The sequence below is a fragment of the Mesitornis unicolor genome, unplaced genomic scaffold, assembly GCF_000695765.1.
Source record: "Mesitornis unicolor isolate BGI_N332 unplaced genomic scaffold, ASM69576v1 scaffold4616, whole genome shotgun sequence".
Taxonomy (NCBI): Eukaryota; Metazoa; Chordata; class Aves; order Mesitornithiformes; family Mesitornithidae; genus Mesitornis; species Mesitornis unicolor.
In genome coordinates this window covers 31,039-56,057 of record NW_010188753.1, presented here as the reverse complement: position 1 = coordinate 56,057, position 25,019 = coordinate 31,039, and the positions used below count along the sequence as shown (strand labels likewise).

At 43.6% G+C, this 25,019-nt stretch overlaps 2 protein-coding genes across 2 annotated transcripts in view; one reads left to right on the top strand and one right to left on the bottom strand.

Moving 5' to 3' along the window:
- Window positions 1-3,951: 3,951 nt before the first annotated feature.
- On the top strand, window positions 3,952-8,502 carry LOC104541699 (octopamine receptor-like). The gene is made up of 3 exons (XM_010185819.1): window positions 3,952-4,233; window positions 6,474-6,650; window positions 7,827-8,502. Exons 1-3 carry the CDS (start codon window positions 3,962-3,964, stop codon window positions 8,500-8,502), a joined length of 1,125 nt encoding a protein of 374 aa, XP_010184121.1. The 5' UTR covers window positions 3,952-3,961.
- Window positions 8,503-12,052: 3,550 nt separating this feature from the next.
- The window catches only part of EIF2AK3 (eukaryotic translation initiation factor 2-alpha kinase 3), a gene marked incomplete at its 5' end in the record, with an annotated part of 37,370 nt that continues 24,403 nt past the window's right edge, over window positions 12,053-25,019 (bottom strand). The window contains 7 exons of the mRNA XM_010185818.1: window positions 12,053-12,229; window positions 13,276-13,338; window positions 15,975-16,076; window positions 16,606-16,773; window positions 21,200-21,965; window positions 22,977-23,126; window positions 24,380-24,502. Coding sequence (XP_010184120.1) covers window positions 12,053-12,229; window positions 13,276-13,338; window positions 15,975-16,076; window positions 16,606-16,773; window positions 21,200-21,965; window positions 22,977-23,126; window positions 24,380-24,502 — 1,549 coding nt within the window. The remainder of the gene's footprint in view (window positions 12,230-13,275; window positions 13,339-15,974; window positions 16,077-16,605; window positions 16,774-21,199; window positions 21,966-22,976; window positions 23,127-24,379; window positions 24,503-25,019) is intronic.

Below are 25,019 nucleotides of genomic sequence, written 5' to 3'. Positions count from 1 at the left end.
GATTTCAAAGTGCAGTCAGTCTTCAGATTGTGGAGCTTTTTTTTTTTCCTCTCCCCTGCCATCAAAAGATACCATTTAGTGATGAAATAAACCTTTTACTTGGGATTTGACTGCTGAATAAATCAGGTCAAACTTTCTGTATATTAAAGAAAAACGGCTGAAATTATGGAGTTGCTTTGCTCAGGCAGGCTGAGGGCAGAGTCTGGCCCATCAGTTTCTTAAGGGAAGCAAAACTGTAATGATTTAAAACCTCCAGTATTTAAATTGTGGAAGTAGATCCCTGGGAAGGATGGCTCATCCTGCCTTGTCCCAAAGATATCCACAGAGATGTGATGATTGTATCATCCCCTGCTCCTCCTGAAAAGAAGCCAAGGGCAATAGGACCCTGTTTTCTGCAGTCTGAATCCAAATCTGACGTTTCAAGCACCTGTCTTCCCTTCTAATTTCTGAATATTTGCTGTTAGAGTAATTGTGGAGGTCGAGTGAGGAGACTCTCACTTCCAGCCCCACAGTCTGTCCTTGTGTTGGCCAAAAAATAATATGATGCAAGAGTCTGTCTCTAATGTTTTGTGAGTGTGGACACATCTGTCTCCTATATTTGTGCATCACTGGGTCATGTTCCTAGATGTATTCAGATTAAGCAACCTGCTGTGAATTTTTCACTTCAAAAGACCTTTTAACCCAGGCTGGTGGGTAAGGTGGTCCTTGAGCAGCATAGAGAGCTCACAAAGATGAACTCTGATAGCTGTGCCCTACTCTGTCATGAAGTTTGAGTGGAGAGCATATTCACAGATCAGTAACAGAGCAGCGCTGTGTAAGTAATGATCTGCTTTAATTAGAGTTGTGCTATCACTAATACAGACTTAACAACCATGTGAGCGCACTCATTGTTTGCAGGAGAAGGCAGATGTGACTTCTAAACCTTCTTCTTTCAGTGTTATATCTGAAAAGCCCAGACACTGAATCCAGTGTTCTCATCTTTGAGGCTCTAAGGAAAAAAGGATAAAAAATTGACATTAAATAAACCTGATTTTTGCTGTTCATGTCTTGGGAGCACTGTGTGCTTGTCTAGGAGAACATAGGGCTGACTGGGTGATGTTCGTGTGCTAAGACTCAATGCAAGGTGGACATCAGAGGACTGTTTCTAGACCTTGCTGTGAGGACACCAGCATCTCCCAGCAGGTACAGGACACGGCAGATGACCAGGTGAGCTGGAAGGTGGAGGTGGACCATGTCATGGACCTGGTGATGGTGGGTTCGGTAACTTGGCTGGCGGCGTGGCCATGTGTTGTCACCATGTGGTGACAGCTGCCAGTCCCCGCGCCGTCTGTGCGGACCGCGTAGGGAGGAGAACGGGATAAACAGTTTTCCTGCCAAAATATGTGGTTGCGTTGAAATCAAACTGCTCTGCAGGAGCTCAGCCAGATGATGGCATCCTCAGAGGGGCTGTCAGAAAGAGCGGCGCAGATTATCCTCTTTCCTGTCAGCAATGCGAGAGCTGGAAACAGGGTGCTTTACTTTATTTTGATGGGTGTTATCAGGATGTGAAACGTTGCCCAAGGAACATTTCCATTAAGACCTATGTACTTAAGACACCCTGTAGGCTTTCAGTAGTGCCTGCCACAGAGCTTGATGTCCACCAGACCTCCTGGTTGTCAGTGCTGGAGCAGGAGATCTTCAGGTCCCAGCAAGAGCCAGCTCTGGTTAGGAGGGGCAGGGGAGGAGCTTTCCTTTTTAATTTGTTTTCTAGACAGCTTTAGTTATTTCTTTAATTTAGTTATTTATATATTTTAGTTATTTAGTTATTGATTTATTTTTTGATTATTTTTTAACTTGAAAGAAAGGAAGCGACTCAACCCAGCAAGTGAAGTCAGAGGAGCGAGCTGAGAATTTTGAAGGATGAGTGGGTGCCTGTAATACATTATTACATCCAAGGCAAAAGTATTGCTTTTACAAAAGGCAGCCCAGCCTCACGATCATATGGGTGTGCTTAGAAGAGGAAATCAAGGGTGTGAATGAGATGCACCCAGTTGGTGTGGTCTGCTTGGATTTCTGAAGGGTTTTCAATATTGCTTTGTGGTGGGAGCTTTTGAGGAAACTTAATAGTCCTGAGTTAGGAAGGAAGCTCCTTGTGTGAGTAAATACTTGTCTAAAAGGTGAAATTCAGGGGAGAAGTGGATGGTAAGGAAGAGAGGTCAGTGATGGTCCTTACAGGGAAATAGGGGCTGGGATGTGTGGGGTTCAATAGATCTCTAACTGGAAAAAAGATGAATACTGAAGTGGTGATATTTACAGGTGAAACTAAGTTTGATCAGGGCACAAAGGATAAGGCCTGACTTGAAGAATTGCAGAAAAGCTTCTCTGAGCTTTTAAAATAGAAGAAGAAATTCAACTGTGAAGGGATGGAGTTTGGGGAAGGTGGAGAGAACCTGATTTCCTCATTTCATCCCATTTTCCTCTCTAAAGCCGTGGGCTCCGAGCTGGCGGTCACTGCTTAGGAAAGAGAGCTGTGGATGGAGATGGGCAGTCCCGTGGAAAGGTCAGCTCGGTGCTAAGTGCCAATCAAAAGCAGCAAACCACGTTAGGGATGGTTATGAAAGGGAAGCGGAGAACATCATTATGCCCTTGTATAAATCCACAGGGCATTTGCCTCTTGGGAATATTTTGCAGTATTGGCCCATCTGTGGGAGGTGCTGCTGTAGGAGGTTATGGATGCTAAACATTTGGATGGGTCAAAGGAGATCAGGACAACTTCATGGTTTAGAAGTCCTTGAAACCATCTTTAGAGGTAATTCTGGATCATAGGAATCAAAACCAGACATCAGGGAAATTTTGCTGCGTGCTCTGTTCTTATATTCCTAAGGCAAGGTTTGGCCACTGAGATAAGGCACATTGGACTACATGGACATTTATTCTGACCCTTTTTCACACTGCATGCAGCAGTGATGCTCTGGGGATGTGGGGTTGACCTGAGGGCACTGTGGCAGCAGAGCTCAGCCACAGGAGAGGTGATGGTATAAAAATACAACAATTTGCTGTCTGGAAATACTTCTATAACTTCGTTTACCCTGCAAGTTTTGTCTTTGTGTTCCCATTAGCCACACCAGTGAATTTTGAACTGCTTGGTCCAAGTCTAGGAGCTGAGCTGTGGACACAAGCACATGAATTTCCTCGACTGAAAAGCCCCTTGTTATGGTGTTGGGAGCATCCTCTCCCAGCTGGGTCAGAAGGGGACATCAGTCCAAAGTCCACCTGAAGCACCTCAATTACTTGGTTCCTTGCATGAAGCTCCCTGCATGGTTGCTGGTAGCTTTGGATGGAGCTGCCCACCATGGCAATAAAACACAACTTCAGAGCCTAAAAAAGCACCAGGACCATGCAGGGCAGAACCCAAACTGAGCAATGGGGTTATGAAAGCAGCCAGCCCACACCAGCAGCCTCTCCTGGTCTGTGGGAGCAGAGATAATGATGAGAACACAGAAACCATGGAGGAGTTTGGGTCAGAAGGGACCTTAAAGACCATCCAGTCCAAGCCCATATTTTGTGGCCATGGCTCAACAGTATTTAGCACTGCTTTAGTTTTGGATTTTGGTTGCTTGCTTGTCCTCTCTCTGCCCTCAGTACATTTCTGGGTTTTTTAATTTATTTATTTTTTTTTTTGTATCACACTTCAACTTATGATGCATTTTCCTTCACAGGAAGGCTTTTAGTTGCCATGAAGGACTTCTGCCAGCGCTGCACATTTATCCTCGCCCTCGGGATTTCACGCACTGCTAACAAACTGATAACCATGGGACAGTGATGGCACAGACGCAGCAGGGTGTGTGGATCTTTATTGAAGTAAATGAAACATAAACATTATTTCTGCACTTCCTTTCATAGACCTCCAAGTCATGTGCATTAAAGTCTTCACTTTTGCTTTTTTCCCCTTTCCTCTCCTTCAGATTTTACCAGTGGGAAGATGCTGATGGACCAGAATGAATCTTGGCTCTCTAATTTCTCTGCTCCTGCCTCCTCCTTTGTGAAAGGAGGTGGCAGCCGGGCAGGGATCGGCCTCCAGGAGGTGGTCATTGGGCTGATACTGACTCTCATTGATCTGATCACGCTTCTGGGAAATACAGTGGTCTTCCTCTGCCCGGTGGTGGAAAAAAGGCTGCGCACTGTCACCTACATGTTTATCATGTCCTTGGCCATGGCGGACCTCCTCGTCGCTTGTCTGGTCATGCCCTTTAGGTAAGAGGTGTTGGTCGGGTACGGTCAGAGGGTTTCAGTGAGGCTGGTTGGAAGTTCAAGGGCTGGGCTCCCCAAAGAGCTTAACTGTGAGTCAGTGATGGTGTGTGCCTCAGTTTCCCTACCCTTTATAACAGGTCCTTTTGTAACGACTGGAGAGAAAAGACTTCCCAAGGGTATTTTTTCTGTTGGCTATAGAGATATCCAGCTCTTCAGGTGACTCCAGTCCCCTCTCCCAAGACTGGCTCTGCATTGCACAGGGGGCAAGACGGTTGCTGGCTGATTTTGCATGCACTGAGTGTCTGTGGGATGTGAGATGTGGATGTCACTGGTGTGTCAGCATTGACTGCCATGACTGTGTTGATCCTGCCTGCATCTCAAAGGTAGTGGAGTGTACTTTTCCCTCACTATTCTTAGTCAAGAACGAGTACTGAAATCAGTGGATTTAAACTCTGTGCTTTTTATTTTACACTTCTTTAACCTTATCTTTTATTCTCTCGTCATGAGAGGGAGAAGTAAACCCTCTCCTTACTAGTGTAAGAAAACAAATGTTTTCATATTTCTGAGCTTGAACGGCTATTGCAAAGCTGTTATTCTTCACATTCTTGGTGAAACCCAGAATTTTGATTGCTCCTTCTGGCTCAAGCAGTGTACCAGCGGAGTGTGTGGGAATGGCTGCTGACATTGCAAAATAAATCTTTTGCCTGCATACACAGACCAGAGGGATGGCAATGTGCAGTGGGGTAACACATGGAATTCGCTGCTCTTGGAGGAATTATTTTGCCCCTGTTGTGTGACTGCAGTGCACATGGATACCTGGCAGTGTTGACACTGGGACAAAGGCCACCTCCCCTCTCTGTGTACATGTAAGGATTTTGTAAGGGGTCTGGAGCACAAGTCCTGTGAGGAGCGGCTGAGGGAACTGGGGTTGTTCAGTCTGGAGAAGAGGAGGCTGAGGGGGGAGACCTTATCACCCTCTACAAATGCCTGAAAGGAGGGTGTAGAGAGGTGGGTGTTGGTCTCTTCTCCCTAGTGACAGGTGATAGGACGAGAGGAAATGGCCTCAATTTGTGCCAAGGGAGGTTTAGATTGGATATTAAGAAAAATTTCTTTACTGAAAGAGTGGTCAAGCACTGCAACAGGCTGCCCAGGGAGGTGGTGGAGTCCCCATCCCTGGAGGTGTTTAAAAGATGTATAGATGTGGTGCTTAGGGACGTGGTTTAATGGTGGACTTGGCAGTGTTAGATTTATGGTTGGACTTGATGATCTTGGAGGCCTTTTCCAACTGTAATGATTCTAGGGAAACAGCCTTCACAAGTCATTACAATGAGCTGTTGTTGATAAGATGCAGCACAGGGGCTGGTCCCGAATGCCCCTGACATCGCATTGGCTCTCTCTGCCCTTGCTGGAGGCCAGAGCCCACCTGAGCACCCTGCAGCGCAGCAGCCCTGCTTTCGCTGTGTTTCACCAGCAAGCTGTGAAGTTACGGGACAATTAAAGCTTTGCAGGACGAGGTACTCGCTCAGCCTTTCACATCAAATTCACACACAATGGTTATTTCGGCAGCACCCTGGGAGCTGCAGAAAGCTGGGGAAAGACAGGGGAAGCAAATGGCATCTAATTGAACGCTACAGAAACATGCATCAGCCTTCCTACAGCTGCCATATGGTCCTTCCTTTACTGCTCACTTCTTACAGGCTCCTCTTGATTTTGTTAGGAATAGTTTTGGCATAATGTCTGCTTTTTTGCTGATGCATTTACCTCACTGAGGTGTTTGTGAGCTATAAAACATAGAAACTGCATAGGCTTCCTACTGCATCTATTTGTTTTTCTTAAACCAAGCATTGAAATCCTTTAGTTTTGAAGGATGGGACCAGATGAAAAGTGAATTTCTTGAAGCAGTGAGCATCTTCCATGCCCCAGGAATTGTGGGAGAATTCATAAAAGTCTGTGCTGCACAGGGCAGTGGAAAAGCTGTGCAGATGTAAATTTGGGCAGCTTTGCGGGGTGAAGCACCTCTCTCAAGGCACCCACTTGTAACAGAGTGCAGACATGGAGTGTAGGTTTGACTGTCTTCATTCATGACCCACCTATGGGTTATAGCCTTGTGTTGCTGCCTAACTGAGCCTCCCTATGCTGCACGCCCACGTCTAATGCCTCTGTGTTGAAATATGACATTACCTTGAAGAAATGCATTAAATCAGTCCTTCTCGCTTTGGTTTTTACCCCTTTCCCTCTGGCAGCATCATTTACGAGGTGACGGGGATGTGGTTGTTCGGGAAGCTGTTCTGCAAAGTCTGGATCTCCTTTGACGTCATGTTCTGCACCGCGTCCATCGTCACGTTGTGCTTCATTAGCCTGGACAGATACTGCTCCGTGGTGACTCCGTACCACTACTCACGGAGGATGTCCCGTGGCAGGTGAGTGGAGTTGCTCCTCGCTTCGGGTTCCTCCAAATTTTCACTTGGCCATGGTCAGCATTGACCAGGGACCAAATGAGCTGTTGGCAGGTGCTGCCCAAATGCAGAGTGGTGTGGGAGAAGGATCTTGGCACCATTTATGTCCCGTGGCAGGTGAGTGGAGTTGCTCCTCACTTTGGGTCCCTCCAAATTTTCACTTGGCCATGGCCAGCATTGACCAGGGACCAAACGAGTTGTTGGCGGGTGCTGCCCAAATGCAGAGCGGTGTGGGAGAAGGATCTTGGCACCATTTGAAACTCTGCAGAAAATGTTTAATATGGCGCAGGAGAAAAGGAGAACACAGGTGAGCTGCTTTGATGGTCCCTCTGGGAGAGCACTTCTTGAGTTAAGGATGGAAAATGGGGTAGAAACCAGTGGTGTGGGCTGACTTGTACCTACAACCTCTGCCCTTTGCAGGCGTTTCATAAGAATTTTCCCAAGGATTAGGGGAAATCACAGCCAGAAAAATGCAGGTAGCAGTAGTCTTCCTCTTCTTAGACTCACAAGGTTTTCTGAAGTTATATTAATGGGTGAAAGGCAGAGGAAACAGGAGGTGTTTCTAAGCTCCTGCCAAGGTTTCAGGTGAAATGACGGCTACAGTGTAGGGAAAGTTGTCTGAGGATGGGCAGAGAGGATGCTGCAGCTGCGGGGTGCTTTGCAAGGTGGGTTCAGGCTCTTTTGCGGTGTTTTTCCCACTGTAACTCTTGCTGTGTATGATTTACAGAGTAGTTGTCAAAATGAGGAGGGGGCTGCGCAGCACAGAGCGAGGGGTTGTGAGGATCCATCAGCTCCAACCTTGGTGCTTCTCAGAGGGCAAGATAATGGCAAAGCTGAAACCAAACAGAAAAATCTACATGCTGCTGTTTTTAAGTATCAGCAAAAATCCTTTTCCCTTCTCTCTTTTCAGCCAGCTCAGAGCACTCCTTACGCCAACTCTGATTCTGTAAACCACAGACCCAATTACCCAGTCGTTAGAGATAGTCATGCATGGACTTGGTGTACCCCAGTTTTTTCCCCGTCTCCGAGCCCCGTGGGACTGCTGAGCAGCGCTATCCCGCACGGGTTACCATGGGGATTAAGTCGTACTGGATGTTCTCGCCTCCAAATTACTCAGACCCTCTCTCTTTCACTCCGCAGGTGCATCGTGATGACCTGCACGGTCTGGGTGTACTCCTCCCTCATCTCCTTCCTTCCCGTCATGCAAGGCTGGAACGAGATCCCCGGGGTGGACTTTGATGCAGGCAGAGAGTGCATCTTTGTCACCAACTGGATTTTTGCCATCGTGGCTTCTGCTCTGGCGTTTTTCGTTCCCTTCATGGTCATGTGCAGCATGTATTTCTTCATCTACCGAGCTTCGCGGCTCAAGGCCACTCGTATCATGTCCCAGACCCTGGAGATCCACTACCACCCCAACAGCAAGCGGCAGAACCACCTGCAGCTGGAGAACAAGGCCACACGGACCATCAGCATTATCATTTCGGTCTTCGTGCTGTGCTGGCTGCCGTACTTTGTCCTGAACGTGTGGCTCGCTGCGAGGGGGACCAACTCCACTAGCACGGTCTTGGTCGACACCTTCAAGATCATCACTTGGTTGGGGTATTGCAACTCCACCATCAACCCCATGCTCTACGCTTTCCTGAACCGGGACTTCCAACGGGCCCTGAAGAAGCTGCTGGTTTGCAGGCACAGGTCTCAGGTGGACATTGGGGAGGACATGGTGTCCATAGCCACGTTTTCCAAGACTGCTCCAGACCTAGAATACACCATTGCTGTGCCAGTGCCCAGTGGTGCTCTGAAGGGCAAACCCAAGTAATGGAGATTCAGGACTGGTTGCTGGAGGTGGTGGTACAGAAAGTGCCAGAGCACATCCTAATGGGAAAATAATGGGTAGGAAGAGGGGCTGGAATATTACAGCTGGGGGCATATGACAAAGATGCATTTCTTCATCTTCCAGAGTTTTATGAATAAGGAACTGTGATATTTTAGGGGCAATTTGTTATACCTAATGGAGCTAATTCCTTCCCGGGTAATTATTTTTTTAATGAGCATTTCCTAAAACAAATTCAGTCTTCATGCTGGGGGAAAAAAATCAGTATGATAATGTGAACTTGTCTTTATGTGCATCCTGGTGATCTACAGCTTAAGATGGGACAGTGTTTCTCTCTTGTCAAGGCACTATAGCTCTCATCGTGCAGCTCACATTACGAATTTGACTGGTTTTTGTAACTCCATGTGTGTCAATCTGTGCATGGGAGTTGGCAAGAGGGATGCGGTCAAAGAGCAGAGGTCACTTCTCAAAGGCAGCACATGGTTCAGCTGCTTGTGCTTCCCACAGTCTGGGCTGCTGCTCAGGGTTCAGTGTGCTTGTTTCTGATACACTGAGAGGTTCAGAGCTTTCCAGTTTCAGGCTTGGTGTTTTTTTTCAGCAGCAGACAGGAACGGGTTGGAGAAATACTCTATGTGCATAGACAGTGTAGGTACTGTTTGTCAAGTCTAAGATTATTGCTTCAGTGTCTTTCTATGCATTATCTGTGAGTTTCCTTCTTAATTCTGGAAGGGAATATCCTGTTCCAGACCCTAGGAGATATGTGAGACTTGCTGAAACATTTCTCTGTAACACCAAGAGCACTGAATGCCCAGGGAGTTCAAAGGGGGCTACAGGTGACCAACACCAGCCAAACAGTGGGTGCGAAGAGGAGTTATTCCTTGTGTGTTTTGCACTGTGATGTCTAAGCCGTGATGCTATGAGTGCAGCCATAGAGCCTTGCTGGACCAGACAGACGTAAGAAAAAGAAGGGAGTGAAGGGGGGTGATGCACTGGCCCAGGTTGCCCAGAGAAGCTGTGGATGCCCCCTCCCTGGCAGTGCCCAAGGCCAGGTTGGATGGGGCCTGGAACAACCTGGGCTGGCGGAGGTGTCTCTGCCCACGGGGGTTGGACTGGGGGGCTTTAAGGTCCCTTCCAACCCACATCATTCTGGCAACATCCTCTGCAACAACAGGTGAGGACCATGGTGCCACACAATACAGCAGAGCCCAGGACCAAGGCTCATGTGGCAGGAGGACAGGGATGGGACAGGCAAGTGTAGTATAATAAAAACCTGACTTGAAGAAATACCACATGGGAGGTGCATCCCACTCTGGGTAGCCTGGTTCTGCAGAGCTGGAAAACCAGTGGGTGTTAAAGCCCAGGTGGATGTTTCACAGCACAGAGATGTGTCCTCTTCTTCCTCCAGTGGGACAGAAGAAGTGGAGGCTCCAGAGGCAGAGAAATGAGGGCTTGCAGGCAAGACCTGAGTTCAGAGGAAAACCAAACCCTGGAGCAAAAAGGAGCAAAGGTAGGGACAGCACAACCCAACACACAGTGCTAGGAGAAGCTAAGAGTGACAGAGTTCAGAGCTGAGCGTGGCCAGGGTGCTTTTGTGGCTGGGCATGCACCATGCAGCGCAGGATTTGGGCATGTCTTTGGGGGCAAGTGTAACATCCTGGGGCACACAGACGCACCTGGTGTGAACACGTATGTCATTTTGGTACTGAAGTGCTGCAGGGCCCTTGGAATAGGCAGCTGTTCACCTCCAGCGCAGATACACAGCAAGCTAAAAATACCTTATTCCTAATTTCTTGTGCTCCATCTGTAATCACTGAACTGGCAGGGAAGTCTGAGGGGTTTCAAACGTGGCCATTTAACGGTACATTTATAGCTGATGCTAACAGGGAAGTCCAAGAGAAGAGGACACACTTAACTGTCTTCTGTTTTAACACAACTAAACCCAATAAAGTTGGTTTTGATCAAATATTCACTGCAGCATTCTGGCTTCAACTGGACAATTCAGGCTCTAGGAGAGTTACCCAAGAGCGGAGGGAAGACAATCTTTGTAATCCACTTGTACCTTATCATAAGGCTGCAGGGTGTCAGCCGGTTTAAGTGCTGGTCGTAGTGTCACACCACAGCACAGTGATTGCCAGAGGATTTGAGCCCAGCATCTTGTTAAGAAACTGGTTTGAGGACTACAACTTAAAATTTAAGCCTGCAAAACAGGAAAATGCGTTTATGCAAAAACAGTTGTAATAGTGTAAGAATTATCCCTGTTAGCAGTTGAGAGATTGCCTCCATGATCCGTTTAGTTTAGGAAAGCTCCGTTCCCTCCTTTCTTTTGACAGTGTCTCACCAAAAAGCAGAGTATTTGTGTTTGCATCATCCCGTGCACAGGAAAGCAAAGCAACTACAGAAACGTGGTGCCCGTCTTCCAACAGCACCAGGCTGCCATCTGCAGCATGCACCGAGCCAGGCTTTGAACAGATACAACTACCAATGTATATAGATTTTTTTTTTTTTATAAATAAAAAAAGTTTATTAAATCATTTAGACTTGAAAGAAGTCACAATAATTAATGCACTCAACAATCGTAGCAAGTGCGTTCTGTACACCACCAACCCAAATGGATTGATTCTGTATTTTATAAATAAAAATTAACATATTTACAATGAGAAAGAAAAGCGTGGCGTTAGGCAGTTAAATTAGCAGATTACACAAAGGCCTACCAGTTGATTTTTTTTTTTTAAAAAGTACAAATCTACAAGATTACATACGACACGTATGACTTCATTAGGTTTAAATTTTCAGAATCACGACATTTTTGTACATAATTTTTACTATGGCTCTTCCAACCACTGCCTATAAAACCCCTCTTTTAAATGGCAAAAAGTTCCTTTTCCTTCTCTACAGGTTTATCTGTATAAAATGCATTCCCTAAGATCTACTATAGTGCAGAAGTATGAAATGATTTCCTCTAATGACTGGCTATGGAGAGTGACAGTATGTACAACTGTGGTACTTTTTTGCTTTAAAAATAGTGCAGATTCCCAGTTTACTCACCAGGGACAAAAACAGAGTCATAATTCATTTCAAAATCATCTTCATTTCACCAAAGACCAAGTGATCTGGATAAAGACTCACTAGGCTTAGAGACTGTAATTTGCTCTATAAAAATACAGTATTTTAATTCTATTTACATGTTACAGATCTCTCACTTACCCAGCAAGCTGACATTTACAAGCTTCAAAAAAAACCCCAACAAACCCCTCCAAAAAGCGATAATGGAGCACAACGTTGGTAAGCACAGTAGCTGGACCCACCCGCCTAGGAGAGCTAAGGTAAGAAAAATGGAATGTGAAAGGTGTGGTTACTGGCTTTTGTTGGCTGTCAAAGTAAACGAAAATCCATCCAACACGTCTTCTATATTAAACATGGGGGAAAAAAAAGTTTAAGTAAACTATTTCCAAGAGAGACATTCTGCATCAAAGGATCCTTCTGCTGAACAATCCCTGTGAAACCTGCCGAGTGGAAGAAGTGATCCTGAGGATAATTATTTGCTTGGTTGTCTTGAATGCTTATTTCCTGATAAACTCATTGTCCGTGACCTCTGCCTAAGCACTGGTTTTGGTGGGAGCTCCAAGTCTTCAAATACGGGATTTTCTATGATTGCTGCAGCCTCTGGTCTTTCAGTGGGACTTGGAGAGAGCATCTCCTTCACCATGGTGTACTAAAAGAAAACAGGACATGTGTTACGTGAACCAATTCATAAATGCTTTCTTATTTAACGCTCTGACTTCAACTGTGGCTGTACGAGCAAGTGGAAAATCTCCCCAGTTCCTTTCTCAGTAATTCAGGTATGAGTGCTTTGGCACAGTACCTAGAAACACATTAAACATCTGCAAACGTTTCACTGTGCATCCACTAAACTGTCTTTACTGTCAAGGACTACCATCGATTTGGCAAATGAGATCTGACCCAAGATTCAACAGTTATGAAACCTTTACATTAATTTGCATTTGAAAGCATTTAAAAACATATGATTACAATTTATGAGTAAATTTTAGCTTCACGTATAAGCTACAGAGTAATTTTTCATGGTGAATTAAGGGTTTTCCTTTAAATATACAGGTACTTTGAACATTTGTCTCAAATTTAATCAGAATTACAGTGTCCTGCTCCAGCTGAGCACAGCACATCACATTCCCTGAGGCAGCCTGCAGCTGTAAAGCAAGAAAGCTCAGTCTCATTTAGCTGCTGAAAAGCCATGAAAACCTGAAAGCATCTCAGCTTTTTATTGGAGGTTTAGTACATCACCCTTCCTCTCTATCTGCACCCGTATCACTTTAAAGATCTGACTAATAAGAACACAGCACAATTTGCTCAATAGTTTCCCCATTGAGAGATCCAGTTCCTGGAGTGAGATCCCATACAGCCATGGTGCTACCCAAAGGCTCCCCTTTACCTGCCCAGAAATCTGCACTTTCTCTGTGAATATGGATTTATTGCAAGAAATCATGTCAGGATGCATGCAAACTCAATGGTATCAAATCTCAAAGGGAAGCGAGGTAATATTATATAGCTACTGGAGGTAAACTGCGTGACAGAAATCCATGGTACTGTAGTGTTATAGCTTTGACATACAGTTAAAAGTACATGGATAGAGAAACGTGTCTTATCACAAAAGCTGGTGGTTTTTTTTCATTTTTACTTGCCAAACAATTGGAAAACAAAGAGAAAAGCTACAATTATTATATTAAGTACATATGTGCTTACCTCCTGTGCATATTTCTGAGTGAACAGTGGTGGAAACTTCAAATTTCTAACATCACTTAAGGTCTGCAAAAAATATTAAGGAAAAAAAAAAAGTCACTTTTCCAAAGTACCATTCTTCTATAGTATTACTCTATTATTCTTCAAGAATATGCAAACTATACAAACAAATCAGCCCAATGAAGAAAAACCAAACCTATCCACAGTTCTGAAAGCAGTTCATGATGTGTATTTGTGTCCTCACGAGGCAGCTGCTCCCCTTCAGTGTTTCTTCCAGAGCAAGCCCATCAGCTCCATCTAGTGACAGTGATTTTCCCATGTTCGGGCACACAGTTTTATTTGCAGCAGGCTACCTTACAGAATCACAGAACGTTAGGGATTGGAAGGGACCTCAAAAGCTCATCCAGTCCAATCCCCCTGCCGGAGCAGGAACACCCAGATGAGGTTACACAGGAAGGCGTCCAGGTGGGTTTTGAATGTCTCCAGAGAAGGAGACTCCACAGCCTCTCTGGGCAGCCTGTTCCAGTGCTCTGTCACCCTCACTGAGAAGAAGTTTCTTCTCCAATTTAAGTGGAACCTCCTGTGTTCCAGTTTGTGTCCGTTACCCCTTGTCCTATCATTGTTTGTCACCGAGAAGAGCCTGGCTCCATCCTCGTGACACTCACCCTTTAAATATTTATGAACATGAATGAGGTCTCCCCTCAATCTCCTCTTCTGCAAACTAAAGAGACCCGGCTCCCTCAGCTGCTCCTCATAAGGGAGATGCTCCACTCCCTTGATCATCTTTGTAGCCCTACGCTGGACTCTCTCCAGCAGTTCCCTGTCCTTCTTGAACTGAGGGGCCCAGAACTGGACACAATATTCCAGACGCGGTCTCACCAGGGCAGAGTAGAGGGGGAGGAGAACCTCTCTCGACCTACAACCACCCCCCTCCTGATACACCCCAGGATGCCATTGGCCTTCTTGGCCACAAGGGCACAGTGCTGGCTCATGGTCATCCTGCAAATTCTGTAATTTCCAGCAACCCGTGCCCCACTTTAGCAAGTTTGTAGTACAGAAGGACAATATTTAGCACTTCATTTCTTCTAGGAAAGATCTCCCTTTGCAAAAGTTTGAGCACAAAACATAACAAATCTAAAGTGAAAACAAAATTCATTATTACTCCACCGAAAGTATAAACTGACCAGTGAACAGTGACGGGCAACAGTCAAACTCCTGTTCAAGACAAATGTTTCATGACAATAGAATTCTTCAAATAATTGTACTTTTTCTCTACCAATCCAGTCTGCATTTAGTGGTCTGTTTTCAAATATCTAATTTGGAAATAAACTGCATGGGCACAGCCTGCTGACAGCTTGAGACAGAGGCAGCTCTTGTGCTCCTCCTCTGAGGATGCTTCCAGCCCGTTGGCTCAGATTCCCAGGATCTGCTGGGCTCCCTGCTCAGGCAGGGCATGGTTTGCTTCGTCATTGCTGGTCCCAATGAAAACTTCAGTGTAACAATGGAGAAGCAACAACTAAAGTAGCTAAACTCTAGAATTTGACAATAAAGGGGTGGAGGTTTCTTTTTGATTTTCTCAAAAAGAGTGGAATGACAGTAGTAATCATGGGGAGTTAGGGCTCTTTTTTTACCCTTTTATGAAGTAAAACATCAGAATTAGATGCAATTTAGGATTCACTCTGATTACTTGTATTGCTTCCATACTCAGGACAGAAACTGATCTTGAGAATCCAGGATAGCTCATTATTGGGTGTTTCAGTAAAACTGATTTTATTTAGGGAAACTGAAACTGGTTCCTGTGCAAGGGGTTCAAGTTAAGCCCTCTCATTCCTCCTCCTTTGTACCATGAAAAGCCAAAGCATTTTAAGCAAGAGAACACAACACCAGCACAGGTGAAGCATTCGGTCAGGCTGCATTCATGGTGTGGTTCAAGCTGCTGCTTACAACTCTGTTAAAAACACTCCATCTTCACTTGAGAATTTAAACACCCCAAACACATGCAAATTATAAATCCAGATTATGATGACTCTTTCTTGCCTCCATAGGTCACTGGTCTCTTTATACAAGAGGAAAAACCTTTCTGGCTGTAGCCCCTGTTCTCTATGAACTTGTTCCTGATCAAAAAGGATCTCTGATGCGTTTTTAGCAGCAAGGAAGAGTAATTATACACTATCAAACCTCCCAAATTTACAGCTGATGCAATGAAAATCGTCAAATATTGGGACGATAGTGCTTGAAGCTGAATGAGACTCACAGCTATGGCTTACAAAAAACAAACTGTTCTTCCTTTTTTCTAAGTGCTTTGGGTGAAAAAGCACTGCAGATGCAAACGAAGGAAGAAATTATAAAAATGCACAGCATGGTTCCAGTTCTTGAATGAAAAACAAGCTGGTAGGCTTAAAGTCACAAGCTATATTTGTTGCTTGAGTTCTTGGATATCCTAGTTCAATAGTTTCTCTTACTTGGCTTGACAACAGAGGAGTTTTGTACAGAAATTAAGGCCTCAATTCAACTGCACACATTAGGAAGACTGCAATTTATTTGCAGTGATTCAGGGGGTCTGGACAAGGCTGACAAAGAAGTTGTGCTCCTAATTGCAAAGCTTTTTCAACATTGAGGAGAACCTCTTGCAAGTGTTTCACCAAGCGAATAGCTGTTCTAGACAAATGATCAAACTGAGGATAATCCAGTCCTATACGTACCCTGACCCTCTCCATCTGCGTGCTGAAAGGGTAAAGCAGCTCGAAGAGAATCAGTCCCAAAGAGAAGATATCCACTTTGTGCGAATAGGTGTTCCCACAGATCTGAAAATCCAAAATTAGGGTTAGGTCAATCAAGCTACTCATTGTATGTAATTATATACAATGTAAACCACCCCTTTTCAAGTCAACATATGGAAGTGATCAGCCCTGTGCAGAGCTGAGAACTACAGGGCAGGCAAATTTCATCAAATGGGCATGGGTGAGCAAGGTCCTGATCATCAGCTCCTCTCTGGAGACCCAACTGTCATGTAAAATGTTGCAACTTACTTAAACCTCATGTACAATAGTGTGTCCTTGCCCAATTAACTTGAATGTATACAGGTATCCTTCTACTAAAGCAAGATAAATGAATGCATCTAAGTACAAATCATTATCCACTTTTTTGCTAATATACTTATTAAAATATTAATTTTGGAATTCAATTTAGCTTAAAACTCCACTTTGATGAGAAAGAATTTAAGTAATTTGATTGCAACAGTTTAGTAGAAAGAGTGCCTGATCCTTGAGCTCCCGGGAATTCAGGTGTCTTCCGGGCACTGCCAGATACAGCTGTAGAGCAGAGAGCACAAACCTGTTCTGGGCTCATGTAGAGTTTGGTCCCCACTTGTCCCGTGTGCCTGGCATAAGCTGGCATTGGGGTAAGTACCGATTCCTCCTCCTCATCTTGGTCCATTGCAGTCACCAGTCCAAAATCCCCAACCTTCACTATGTCATCCATCGTGAAAAAGATATTGGAAGGCTGAGAAAACAAACAGGTGAAAAGAAAAACATATGGAAACAATACATAAGTCTCTGTGTTTCAGTAGATACAGCACTTTGTTCTAATTCAGATAAGCCTTGCTGCCAAGGCATTTTAATGCTCATTAAACATCAGGCATAGCAGAACCAGCTAAGACTCTTAGTTATTCCAGAAAAAGGAATTACTTTTGCATTAAATAGTCTCCCTTCCTGAAACTCAGACTGCTCATTTCTTGTCATCCAGTTGAGGTTTACTACCACTACATCTGTGCACTGAGTAACATACACAGAAGTCAACGGCTGTGGGAAACGGCACAGAGAAGTTACCCAGCTCTCCATCACATGGCAAATTCACACCAGGTGCTGGAGTCCTGACTCCTGGTCTGTTTTTATTCTAATTTTTGAGTGCTAAACTTGTTTGCCATGTTATTAACCAGCACGTAGTACGTCATCTTAATGTTAAATTACAGATGCATTGGAAGCCTGGGAACAGGGTCTGCTTTTGGGTCAGTACTGTGCAGTTTAACTGTGGGAATGGCTGTTTGCGTAACAGAATTAAAAATTTACTTCTGATAGCAGCTTAAGAACTTCGCAATTCAGAAAATCAGCATCAGTGATGATCTGGCTTAGCTCTCCTTTAGCTTTTTTGCCAGGTACCACCATCTGTGGCTTAACCCACTGATAAAGGAGACTGGAACTGAGGTCTCCCCTTGCTAATGGTGCACTTCTCAGATGGTTCCCTAAGAGACTTCACTGTGGCTGACAGAACAGCACATGCCCAGTGAATAATCATTTATTTGAAATGTGACCATTCCACTTTGGTCACAAATAAAGACAGACACACACATTTTCTGGGGGAAGAAAACTCTGCTCCTGCAGGGTAGAAGAAGGAGCAGGATTATGGACGAGACGTGGTAAAGGGGCAGGTGGTGCTGGGCAAGCTGCTCTGCTCCTGGACCTCCAAGGCTGGGAGGACGTGGTCCATGCTTTGTTGACATAAACCCTGCAACAGGAGGAGGCAGACAGATACAGAGCAATATCTCTCCACAAGATGAAAGGACTGCAAAGCTGACCTATTTCAAAGTCCATCCGACTTCCTCAGTTAAAGACAAACCTGCTCTGTGGAAGAGAGAAACAAGGCTTCTGGGTTTTTTTAAAGCAATGGACAGCTCAGATAAGCACTACTGAAAAATAGATGTAACTTGTTAGCTTCACAGTGCTCATATCCTGCCTCTAAAACTGCCTTCTGAGCCAGGACTTACCTATATTTTAAGCTATATTTTCCCATAATGAATGTCATGCCCTTTAGAGTCACAGCTCATTCAGCACACAAAAGCTATGGCCTTGTAAAGCCACAGCGTCTCCAGGCTCTCTCTGAAGCATTTATATGGCACCCACCCTCTGACTGCACACACATGTCAAAAATCTCTGTATCAGAATTTGAATGCACGAGGCACAAACGTCTCCATTAGGGATTTGTATCCCTTTGCCTTCATTTCCATTCTCCTCCTCCTCCAACAAACACACATGAAGTCAACAAGATCTCTCTTGCTTCACAGAGCAAAACTCTTTGTAACAGAGAGTTTTATTTCTTGTACTTCTCTGGTTGCAAACAGACTCTGAATGGGCTGGCATGGAGTTTCTACAAATTAAGGAGAATGGGCTCTGCTATCGCAAACTGAGAACAAAAATAACCCATCAAGAGCACATTCAGCAAGAGGAAGTCTAGGGCAGATGCACACAATTTTGATTTAAATCAGAATACAACCACCCTCTAGTTCAGTTCTCTTGCCACTTGCACAAAGAAATTTCTCTCCACATTCTTCAATCAGAATAAGAGTTCCCATTTTTTCCATAGATACGATATTTCCAGATATAAGCTACTCGCACATTTGGAAGACTACTGTTTAATTCAATTAAAGCTGCAAAATGTATCTGAGCCCGTTCATGCAGTTCTATGAAACTTCTAATTTCTTCTGAGCTGTCAAGCATAAGCAACAGCTTATCCTGGGAATAACAGTACATTCCATTGACAGACAGCATTCTGTTTCTGTTCTTCATTTTCTTCAAAAGAATTTGACCTATACACTTACCTCCCTAAATTCTTGCCACCTTGTCATTATGGTATCTCTGATGAGTAGGAGCCTAATTAATGCATCAAAACATGCACTGTTAATTTAAATATTTAAAAGATCTCCTTGAATCTTTTGATGTGCACGCATACAAATTTATTTTCACGTAGGTCAAAGAGTTTTTGTTGGTGCCAGTGGGAGCAAGAACTGGCCTCTGCTATCAGCTCTGCCTCTAGCAAACACAATCCAGCTTTGCAGGTTATTGGCTTACTAGTGCTGGCATGAACTTAGGGTTGCACGGCCAATCTCTTGGACAAATCACAAAATCAGGTGAGATCTGTTCCAAGGAGCTTCTGAACACCATAGGAAAAAAAAATAATTAAATACACTGGCTGCTGCTATGATTAAATTAACAAATAACAGGCAAATAAACTTCCAGGATCTGAGAATAACCTCTATGCACGCATGGGGAGTTTTCTGCAGCGGGGAAGCTGTGTGTTCAGGGGGAGCCTTTCCAGGTTGTTTATATCAAGTAAACACAATAAAATCCCTTGTTCGAATTGCTGCCAACATTGAACTTTTAGGATGTTCCAACAAAACTCTACACAAGCGCTGATTAAGACTAACACAGCTTTAAGTGAAGATCTACAGAAGCTTCAGTAAAGACTGCAGCGAGTTACAAGTGACAGTACCGGTAAGAGAGGTTATTCATTAACAAGTCTAGCAACAATTAATATAGGGATTTAATTACTTTTCTGTTCAGTTTCTCATATACTAAAGATTTTTCAGATAACTGGTACAAGGGAATTGCTTAATGCCAACGAGGAAAGACAACGCTTGGATGGGGTTGTGAGTTTTTTAACTCTGACATATCCTTTCAGCATTACTGAATCTCAATCCCCTTTTACTGCCACATCTGAGACGGCTTTTTTTTCCTTTAGTTTCTACTGATACCAAATGATTACCATCTGAGAAGCTACAAAAATGGTTATAATCATTTCAGTGTTTACTCCACTGAGGTAAGCATTAACGCCTCCTCAAATAAGCAAAGAGAAACAGGGACTGCCTCTCTGCTGCTTGGCAAAAGCAATCCATTTCTCAGAGCTTACAGTAATAAGACTTAACTTCAGCTGGGCTCTTCAATTAAAATCTGGCATTTGGTAACACATACTGACACTTCCAGTGCTAGAAGTTCCAGCAAGATTAGGCACTAACATAGGATCAGAAGCAAAATGGAAGAAGAGGTGCAAAAAGTTACTCCTGACTTCAGTTACATTAAATGCCAGAGGTAAAAACCACCTTTCCCAGTCTTAACTGGCCAAATGTTATCAGACGTTTAAAAGATTATGAATCCTTCAGAAAGCTGCATTATGACAGTCAGCATTGACTCAGAATTCAACTCCAGGTCAGTTCACATTTCAATCCTAAAGCATCAATGCTTTATTTTTACTTTCTCTAACCAGGAGTAACACCACTGCTCCCGGGCAGTATTGCTATAGGAAGAAAAAGGAAAATACCAGACTTGGAATCACAGAATCATTTAGGTTGGAAAAGACCTTTAAGATTAAATTCAACCATAAACTTAACACTGCCAGTTATCTGCTTCATTTGACATGGTAGAACAGGATCCAAAATCGCTTGCTTTGCCACACAGCTCAGCAACGAACAACCCTGGATAAAGAATTTAAATTAAAAGTGCCATCAAACAAATGCAGCTGATCTGTGCCAGGTACAAGAAGTCCTGCTGTAAGAAAGACTTCAATTGCAATAATGAATGATTAATGTTTATTTCCTGGAGCACTGCACCTCCAGATTATTGCACAGATGTTAACTCCGTTTTTGTAACACCCAAGCTGAGGTCACTGATAAGAGTCAACTATTTTAGCAGGATCTGTCTCCAGTGCCGTATTACTCCCACATACAGAAAAATTCTACCTGGATCCACACACTCATCATCTTTCAGCTTAAAGCAGAACTTGACACTGAGCTCAACAGCCTGGCACTGCCATATCAGGAGCAGCCTAATCTGGAACTGCTGATGCTCAAGTTTGTAATGCAGTGGCAGGACAAGTACCCTGTGATGCCATTTGAGTCAGACCAGGTGTTTCAGGAATTTCACAGCATCAGAGACTTTTCTAAGATACTTTAGGCAGAGATAATTCAAGTTATGAGAGCTCCAAGGATAATCTCACAGTACTAAAAGAGAAAACATTTCCCTATAGCACATAGCCAGCGAGATAATCAGTTATAACCAGAATTTATGAAGTTTAGGCACTCGGTTATGATCATGCCAATAAATAAAACAAAAAAACACCCAAATCAACACATTTCCTACAGTGAGCTATGAATACAAACCTTGAGATCCCTGTGCATTAATCCTTTGCTATGCAGAAAGTCAACAGCTTCAGCTATCTGCAGAAATATCTGCAGACACTCTGTCCTTTCCCTCTCCTCTATCATGCATCTTCTGCTCATCCAGTCTTTAAGGTTCTCTTTCCGGCAGAGCTGCATCTGGATGTAAAGATACACCTTTGGAGAGGTGGGCTTGACTTTTTCTGTAATATTTTTAGAAAGGTCCAGGCTTAAACTTGTTGGCCTTGGTGGAGAAACAGAGAGGGGACTTCCTGAAGCAGATTTCTTGTTATCGGATTCCTTTGTACTTTTTGCCTTATCCGAAAGACTTTCATCATGCGAAACATCAATCTTCTCTTCCTTACTAGAGGCATTTCCACAACCAGAATCCTCAAACACAATAGAGGAGGAGGTTCCTTCCCTCAGGTGCGCAACAGGAACAGCTGAAGAACAGATTTCCAAGGAGTGACCCAGCTCGTTGTTGTTGATGGTACTGTCTTCTACATCGCAGCCTGTGAGGACGCTGTCCTGAAGGTTTAATAGTGGATCTTCAGACTGGTGGAGGTCCCTGTTATCCGTGGCAGAAAACTCCAGAGGAGAAAACTGGCTTCCGGATGAATCAGACTGCCCACAGGGTATTCCCACAGACCTCACCCTCCCCGATGAAGTGGCAATAACTTCAATGTGCTCCTTTGCAGAAAACGGCTCTGTTCTGATCTTAAACGATGGGACGTCCATTGGACTGGGAGAGCTGAGGGGCCAATCAGTGCTAGAAAAGAAAATCGAGTGATCAATGCTACAGAACTTCATCCCACTGGAAATCCATTTTCAGCAGCCCAGGTTTTATCAAGTCCTACCTCCGAAAACCATGTCACACCATAATGGCAAATAACCACCCAAGTGTGGGAATCACCAATAACCTGGATTTGGCATCTGTTTTTCTTAGCGAGGATAATGTTTTCTCATCGAGACAAGAGTGTTGATAAAGGAAAATTTAGCAAGCTCTACTGCCTGGATTCCCAATGTGCAATCAGACTCATCTTCAGCTTGAAAAAATTCAGCCCTTTAGAACAGGCATTGCAATGACTATTTAAAGTGCCTTGGAAGAATTACAGCTGTGAAATGTTAATTTCGTGCTTGAAACATAAAGGTTGCTATATTCTAAAAATTGTCAGGATGTTATTATGAGACTACTAAATAGTCTTGTATTAGGCATCATTCATTAAACATTAACATACACCCACTTTTCCTTTTCTCTTAACATCCTCTAACTCCTTCTATTTATATTTTCCGTTTTTAACTTCCTTCTACCAAGCTTTATAAATTGCCACTCTGATTATCCCTCATAGATTTATGTTGAAATAAATTCATCAAACCATTAGAGTACTGAATCAGACCCATCTACACCAAAACAACAAAGAGGAGGAAAGCAGTGGAAAGGAACAGAGGACAGATGCCAAAGTTTAAAACCTAATCATAGTAGCAATGCTCCAACCTTCCAACAACCCAAAGATTCAATTACTGAAGTTAAGTTAATAACTACAAGATGTTTACTAAGTTGAAAGAAGGACCTTAACACCACAGAGGACCCAAACATTGAGAGACCCTATGCACAAATGTGATATATTTGTACCTTGTTCAATTGGAAAGTTGACAGGCAAAGTTAATAACCACCTCTTTCCTACAGTCTCACCATTTTCCTGAATCATCTACCAGTTCTCCAGGTCTGCTGGTGTACAACTTCAAATGTAATTGTTAAAACAAAAAAAACAGGAGTTACCTTTCATCTTTTAACCACTGTTCATCCATCTTCTCCTGCCATCTCTCAGGTGGAGCTTCCAGCCACGCGTTGAAATACCGAACAATACCTGGATGCTCGAGTTTGGCCAACGCCTTGACTTCCCTCATCACCTTTTCACGAGCCAGCTCCCTAGGATTTGGAGTGAGGAGAAGAGAAACAGAGACATGGTCACATAAAGCAACAACATAGCACAGAAATTTCTGCAAAGGAATTTAATCAAAGATAGCTCAGTATAAACCAGGCCAGTAGTACCGCTCTTCACACCAAAAGTATGTCTTAAAGCCCCCAGAGCAACTCCTTTAGGTTAGAAGTGTGGGGGAGCAGTATGTGCTCATAACAGCCAAGTATTTAGTCATCTTTTTTCAAATAATTATGGGCAGCAAAACTGAGAAGAAAAGATTAATCTTGCTCTCAACTGTTTACAAGGATAGAAAAACAGACCACCAAACAGCAATATTCTACAGGGATGTAGAAGACACTGACACAGAAGACGACAAACAGTAATACCTTAGTATTTCTTTTTAAACTGGTGCAACATAAGGAGACTGCATAAAGACTATCTCCACTCTATGGAGAGGAAAGCAGGTAGCCTGCTATCTTATTGAAGTAAATAATCTCTCTGTAAGACCATAACTGTATCAAATGAAGTCAGATGGCTTTATTTAATGGGTTTGAAAATGCTTGGAAAAGAAGAGTTTAGGCTATCTTCAGTTTCTGAGCAAAACCTTTGATCTTAAATAGTCACGCTTATTTAACACATTAAAAAAAAATAGTAATTCTAGATTTCATAGCTTTACCCCCTCCCTCTACTGGCCTGCCTGTTGCTGTTCTAACTTGAGATTTCCAGAAGCAGTGTCTCCCATCTCCCACTAAAAGGAACTGCTGCAAGCTCTGTGTAGGATAATTCAGCAGCATGGCTTGACCACCTATGACTGAAAGAAAAGGTAGGAGTTGTGGGACCAGAAAATGAAACAAATGGACAAATGGAGTCAGAAAAGCTGGTGAGGGAAAGAAAAACCAAAGAGAAGGTGGAATAGGAAAGGTAAGGAGAGGAAGGAGAGAAGCAAATTAACAGCACTACAAATAACTGGTCCTGTTATCAAAGACTCTATTCAGCAAGGAAATGAAAGCAGTTCCCATGTAGCTGCAGCATCCTCACAAGGGTCCTGCTAGGCAAATATTTTAGCCAAGCAGGTCACCCTTCTGCTGTGATGACATATGCCAAATTCTGGATGCCAAAACTAAGTCAGCCCCCCCATTAAAAAATGCCATTCATTCTAATGTGATATCTGAGAAATTAGTTCAGGAACAGATGGTTCAGTGTAGGATGGGATCCCACCACTCATTCATTACTTCTGTATCTCAACAAACTCATTCACTACCTGTTAGGTAAACGGATCCTTTTGATAGCATAGTTGCAGTCGTCCACTTTATTTTTGGCTTCAAAAACTACTCCAAAACCTCCACGACCCAGACACTGAATTGGTTCAAAATCTGTCAGGTATCTGGGAGGAGCAGGGTGTGTGGAAGGGACAAAAGAATGGAGGGGGAAGAGAGGAGAAAAATGCATTAGTATAAATAGAAAAATAAAGCCATTTATGACTAAGTTTTAAATACTTCTGTACAGGCAGAATACGCTGAATGACTTAAAGCATTTCATATCTTTTTTTCCCTGCTCACCCACTGAGGTAATCTGATGTTTACCTATTAGGAAGATCTCACTACATTTCTTATTCGTCATTTTAAATACTCCAGTTCTGACTTTCAGTGAGTTACAAACATATAGGAAATGGGTCACATGTTTTCCAGAGTATCATGACATGACCCTGTGCACCCTTCTGTCTTAAACAACTCCTTCATAACAGTAACAAAGTTTTGTTCCAGACACAGTCTTCTTATTCTGCAGGGCATATAAAACATCATCTGTTTCCATCTGCAATTGCCTTTTTCTGCCTCAATCCATAAACACAAAAAGAGAGGGAGTAAACACTGATTAAGAACTTCAAGAATCAATCTTGCATT

Bases quoted from the DNA above. Each gene is read 5' to 3' on its own strand.
- LOC104541699 (XM_010185819.1), top strand. From the start codon at position 3,962: ATGCTGATGGACCAGAATGAATCTTGGCTCTCTAATTTCTCTGCTCCT. The intron at 4,234-6,473 runs GTAAGAGGTGTT...TCCCTCTGGCAG, and splicing joins TGTCTGGTCATGCCCTTTAG to CATCATTTACGAGGTGACGG. The intron at 6,651-7,826 runs GTGAGTGGAGTT...TTCACTCCGCAG, and splicing joins CGGAGGATGTCCCGTGGCAG to GTGCATCGTGATGACCTGCA.